Source organism: Neopsephotus bourkii, unplaced genomic scaffold (assembly GCF_033783945.1).
Source record: "Neopsephotus bourkii isolate Nb327-2 ecotype Australia unplaced genomic scaffold, CSIRO-AGI_Nbou_v1 NB_741, whole genome shotgun sequence".
In the NCBI taxonomy this organism is placed as follows: Eukaryota; Metazoa; Chordata; class Aves; order Psittaciformes; family Psittacidae; genus Neopsephotus; species Neopsephotus bourkii.
Genome location: NW_026901239.1, coordinates 2,765,907 through 2,771,906, shown reverse-complemented (window position 1 = coordinate 2,771,906; position 6,000 = coordinate 2,765,907). Strand labels below are relative to the sequence as shown.

Genomic DNA, 6,000 nt, shown 5'->3' with positions numbered 1-6,000 from the left:
CTGTTCATGCAGCTTGTAGGCATTTTGCTTAAATGGTGATGTAGCTTGTTAGAGAGGAAAGCACAAAAAGAGGGCCTGCTCCAGTCTACTTTACTGACTGCAAATAGGCAGTAGTCCTCTAGCTGTGTTGAAGTTCAGTCAGGCAAATTTGATTACTCCAGACTGCCCTAACTAGGAAATAATCCAATTATCCTTACAGCAGGCTCTTGCCTATCTAACTAGGGGCACAACATTATCTTTACATGTGCACGGCTTCTGTGGGTAGGAAGAGAACATCAGATTTCATGTTAATAAAAAGATTGTGTTCTCCTGGTCAAAAGCTCCTTCACAAGGCCACTCAATTTAGCATGTGTTGAAACAGGTTGAAGCTTCTTCTGGTAGTTCTTTATTACATTAAAAAACAACAACAGCAACAAAACCACAAAGAGATGTTCCAAGCTAATGCATGACTATCTTTGGGGTTCCCTCTTTTTGTTAAGGTTTTCACAAAATACAAAATTAAATGTCTTTTCTACATACAGAGCAAAGTAGAATCAAGTAACTGATTGGAGTATGTACAAAAACTTACACATTCTGTCTTGTTCTTTTAAAAATATAAATAATGTTCAGTAGAATGGGTTGGGTTTTATTTTTAAGGCTTCATTCTTTTAGATCCTTCATTATTTAATGAGGTGCCAGGTAGGCAGGAAAGGAAGAGAAGAGAGGAGGTCATGTTTTTTATTAATGTGTGTCTTCAATTCTCATGAGACTCTTCCCCATCTCTGGCAGGAGGATATTTCCCTCCACACTGTTTTACGTTTCCAGGAAGCAGAGGTGGAAGAAAAGGAAAATAAAACCTTTATTTATTTTTTTTCCTTTGTTGAAATCTTGTTCTAAACCTGTCCCTGTTCATTGTCTTTGTAGAGAACCATCTGCCAAGTACCTGGATTAAATAGACTTGAGCAGGAGGAGTGTATCCCAGGTCCACCTGGGAAAGGTTAAAATGAGGAGAACGCTGGAGGTGTTTTCCCACCAACACCTGCAGAGGTAGCAAGTGCTGCAGCTAAGGCAGCTGCTGCCTTTGCATCCCTGGGCGTGAAGTCTGTGGGGAGGCTCTCCATCAGGCACTTGAGCTGTTCCTGGCCCAGTTTGATTTTATCGTCTAGTTCTCGCTGCTCTATGAGGAGTGCCGACTTCATCTTTACAAAGTGCTGGTAATCCTGGAGCTGTTCCTCAGAAAGGTAGTTGCCCAGGATCTCCAAGACCACCCGTTCTCGACGGTCAAGGTTTTCCTTCAGTTCCCGGGCATCTTCATGCTGGCCAGCCAGCAGCTTCCTCTTCTCATTCAGTGAGCTCTGCACACGCCAAAGAGAGCACTTCAGTATCAGCAGCACCAAAATCACTGATCTCCTGTCTCCTTCCTCCCAACACCATATTTGCCACCTCTGGGGGAGGTGAGATGGCTGCTAAGCCAGCTAAGCCTGGGGGAGGAGGGTGAATTCCTCATTACAGATTAAACCTGAATCCCACCGAATCAGGACAATGTTCTAGTCAAAGTAGGAGAGAAAGTACTCCAAGAAAGTCAGTAAAACTTGCTTGAAAGCAACAACTACCAGGAAAACCTGGCTTTGTCTCTCAACCACCCAAAGAATGTTAAAAGATAGCTTGAACTGAGGCAAAAGGCAGTGGGTTGTTCCACAGCACACAATACCATGCACCCTTTCCTCCAGCGATCGTCACAGACATGCTGTCCCAGCCATGGCTATTCTGTTTTGAGACAAAAGCCACAGCATCTGAGACATTGATACAAACTGGGACCAAGCATTTGCTACTGTATATACATAAGCACTAAGACACCTGTGAGTCTTTGGAGGTTCTGGCTTATACAAGCATGTTCTTGTGACTGCTGGTGTCCTGCGCCTTGAAAAAGGCCAAGATACATACAAGGCCAAGATGGCTGTGCAGATACATACCCGCTCTTCACTGTTGCTATCTTCCCCCAGACTGCTCAGAACGTTCTCTACACGGGCCAGGCGTCCAGAAAGGGAGAGCAAGAGGTTCACCACCTTATCCAAATCGCCAATGAACATCTTGTACTTGTCAAACTCGTTAGGTTTGCATAGCTTGCTGATCAACAGCTCCACCTCCTCTCCAAGAGCATTATTCATCTTGATGTCTGCAAGCAAGCCCTCCTTGGCTTCCTTCAGGATTTTCAGCTTGTGGGTTAAGCTCCCGATGAGCTCAGCCTGTCAGAAGGGAAACGCATTGTCACATTCATAATCACTATGATCTCCCTGGATCTATGGATGACGACAATGAAAGGATATGGCTACAGTTCCTGAGGAGCAGGGTCAAGTCAGCAGCAGCTGACAAAGAAGACGTTAAGGAGGAAACAGAGAAAACTCTGAAATTCCACATCTAGTTGATAACCTGAGTACCCAGTCAGACTGCATGAAGATATACTTGTTCTGCCATTGAGGGAGACATCTGCTTTGATGCACCATATTCTGATATCCAATTTCCTATATCTGAAAGATGTTGGTTCTTTAAAGTCTCCAAGTGAAAAGAGCTACAGCCACATCTCCTGCATATTCCCCACTCCCTGCCCCAGCCTGAAATGTCTTATTTGGATGTTGTATTTTATATGACCCAGAACTGTGCAAAACAACTGGCAAAAAAATGAATTTCAGCTGTATTAATGGCATGACAGGAGGCTGAGCTGACACTTACATATGGCTTAGCAAGACAAAAGGAACTGCTACATATTTCCTCCTCCTGAAACTACTGACTGTTCCTTACTCAGCTGCCTTAGTGTTGAGGTGTAAGCCTCTAATTCAGCTATGACCAAAGCTTCCTGCCTGTGCAGGCACTGCCTCACAGAAAGAGGAATCGAGCAAGAATTTACACCAAAGATGCTCTGAATTTACTTAGTGACTGAGCAAAGACATGAAGGGCAGACACCTATTTTGTGAAAATGCTGGCAACTGTTTCATTGCCAAAGAAAAGGAGGCCCCCAGAGTTCAGTTACTTCGGAAACAGCCATGCTGCACATATGATGGAGATCCTAATTTCTGTCAGGATTCAGGGGAAAGACATGCAAAAGCAGAAGTGTATGGCCCGGGGCTTGCAATTCTTGCTTCCATTTAACTCAGAACTGAGAGCACAGAGAGCAGGTAAAGCTCTTCATAGGAGGCTTAGGTATTTTCAGTCTCTTCGGTTTATGCACTGCTGAGACACCATTACATCTATCTTAATTTGCTCTGCATACAAACACTGCAGGATGAAAAAGAAATAAATCACAGGGTTGCCTGAAAATACTCTCAAAGCCTTCTTTCCATCAAAACTGATGGTCATTCCATGTAAGAAGGAAGTCTACCCCAAAGTAGAAAGTATCTTCAAACACAGGTCAGGCTGGGGTAGTCTGGATTGGCCCTGATCCCTGGGATGGCCTGTCAGAGCAGGTTTTAACAGGCTGGTTTTGCAGCAGGGACATCATCAGCAGTGCTTAGCCAGACACCACTAGATGGAACACTTGGTGCACATCCTCTGTGTGCACGGTTTTGTGGCTGCACTGCAGTCTACTGCCAGCTTCCACATAGATGAAAGGCTGAATAAACCATATTATTCCCTTAAAATAAACATCAGCGACCAGGCTTATGCTGGAATGACTGCTAAGTCACACTATTAGTTCAAAGGTAGTTCGGGGAAGAGAAGAACAAAGGTGGTACTAAATCCCACCTGCTAGGATAAGGAAAAACAAAACCTTTCCTTCCATTCTCCCCTCAGTGGGACAGGTTGAGACCAACACTTGTCCTTCCCTGTGCCTTTGATCCTAATACCACCTTCAAAAGAGAGATCCAAAATCCTCACCAGTTGATAGCTGGACCATATCCTGGGGAGCAAAAGAAGTGATCTATTTTCAATGATTACTATACCTGGAGGGAAAACTCTATAGCAGGACTGTATGGGCTGAAGAGAGTCCATCATTAACCTCAACAGGTTTTCAGGAGGATAGAGCTGCTCAGATGATAAGTCGTTCCTCCGTGCTCCAGGAGCTTTGCTCAAGGTTCAAATCTGCCCCCGAGCCATAGCAGGAGGCTCTAGGACTGCTGGGAGTGACACACCTTTGTTCTAAAGGCATGGGAGCTGTACAGGGCTGTGACACACTTGCTTTGTGTTCATTAATCAGTGATTCTCCTTCGATCTCAAATGCCAACCAATATAGCTCCTTTGCATACTTAACAATGGAAATGAGCTTGGTTTATCCAAACGACCTCTGAGAGTAGCTGCCTTCTCAGAAAATGCCTATGCAAATGTTCTTTCACACAGACCACGAACAAACATACCAGGCAGATCTTGCTGACTGGCCTAATCACTCCCATCTATTTCTGTTTCTCCATGCAAATGTACCCTTTGAGCCCTGGGACTCATCCTCCATGGCAGGTTCACATCTACTTGCAAGCCTGTCAGATGCTTGCAGCATGCCCACTGACTCCATGGAGCAGCACCTCTTGTTTCACTGCTCCCTACCTTTCACGCTCGTTTAAGGAGGCAGCTGGTTTTGAAGCACCCTAAGAGATGATCGGGCTGATTACCTTTGAAGCTAGGTGCTCTACAGCCGATGGCTAGGGCCAGATAATTAAAGCAGCATTAATTAGCAACACGTGCATGATCTATCTGTGTAGACTTGCTACGCAGAATCTATGTAGGACTACAGAAGTAAGAGATAGCAGGCATGAGTGCCTCTAATCCATTCCAGTGGCATGGTATGACAGCTCCTGAAGACTTGACTGCACCTCAGATGCTTCACAAAATAGAAAAAGTCTCCTGTCTTAGCACTCCTTATTCATGTTAGCACTTTGCTGGAGGTCCCATTCTAGCTGTCACTGTATTAAAGCCTGGTAGGGAGCAGATTGTGCTTAACAGATAAAAGCTGAGAATAGAAACAGTAAGGCAATATGGAAAAGAGACTAAGCTTCCCAAGTCAGGGCTACAGGGCATCACATCTTCTCTCTGCTTTTTTACACGTGGCATGGGGATGAGGACCTGGAGAGAAAATGTGGAGCTGTGGTAGAGATGTGAATTCTCTGCACTATGATGGAGAGGCTGGGTTTGAGAGGCTTTCTTTAAGATCATGCCTGATTTCAGTGCAGGAACAATCACATCATATGGGACTTGCACAAACATTTGTATCCTTTAGTATGTTTAAACTCTGCTGCTGTACAAATACGGGCTGGAATATGGGCTGCACTACTCTCTCTGGTGCAATGTAGGATGTTCTAAATTTACAGGCACAGCTGCTTTTGACATGTAGGCATGTGAACGGAGGCACAGACAGGCAAGTACCTGCCTGTAGGTCTTTGGGACTTGTGGGCTTCACGACACGTCTGTAATTACCAGGTAACCAATGTGAGACAACCACAGGGGCAAATTAGAAGGCCCTGCAAAAGCCCTGGAAGACAGAGCACCCAAGCCTGCAGCAAGAACTGCAGGGGCCATTCCTCAGTGAAATGGAGCTGCAATCAGAGGAAAAGATTTCCTCCTCCTCTGCCCTGCTCTCCTCCACCCATCATATTGAGGTTATGTTGACTTGAGCTGCTGAGGTGCACATCACTTTCGGCAGGTCAGTGAAACAACAAAGTGTGGAGGAAAAGGAATAGCCAATGTTTCTTTGGAAGCAGTGAATGCAGATAGCAGCTAAAATGGGTAAATTGGCTTCACTGAAGAGGAAAATCCTAGGGCAAACGTCATGCACTCAGTGCAGTCACTAGCTGGAATCTGTTCCTGTTTCTAACCTGATCTGTACGTACTAAAGTCAATTCACCTCTCCCTTTTCCTTCCTTGCTATGGGACAGGGACTGCACTCAGCATTTAGTACAGTACAGACCTGCCTCGGGGTTGTGCAAGATTTGTACTCAAGTTTACTATGAGTACTCAGATTATCTCTCTTTGTTCAATCTGGGTCACTGTAACAAAGCTTCACAGGGGGCCTAAACACACCTAGCCCTCCTGTAATTTGGG

The 6,000-nt window shown here is 45.1% G+C and overlaps 1 protein-coding gene across 7 annotated transcripts in view; it reads right to left on the bottom strand.

The window, feature by feature from the left end:
• Positions 1-362: 362 nt before the first annotated feature.
• SHROOM3 (shroom family member 3) overlaps positions 363-6,000 on the bottom strand; it is a 143,282-nt gene continuing 137,644 nt past the window's right edge. For all 7 annotated transcript variants that reach the window (XM_061354693.1, XM_061354691.1, XM_061354692.1 and 4 more), the window contains 2 exons: positions 1,953-2,225; positions 363-1,334 (listed from right to left, as the gene is read on the bottom strand). In XM_061354693.1, coding sequence (XP_061210677.1) covers positions 978-1,334; positions 1,953-2,225 — 630 coding nt within the window. In that variant the 3' untranslated portion in view covers positions 363-977. The remainder of the gene's footprint in view (positions 1,335-1,952; positions 2,226-6,000) is intronic.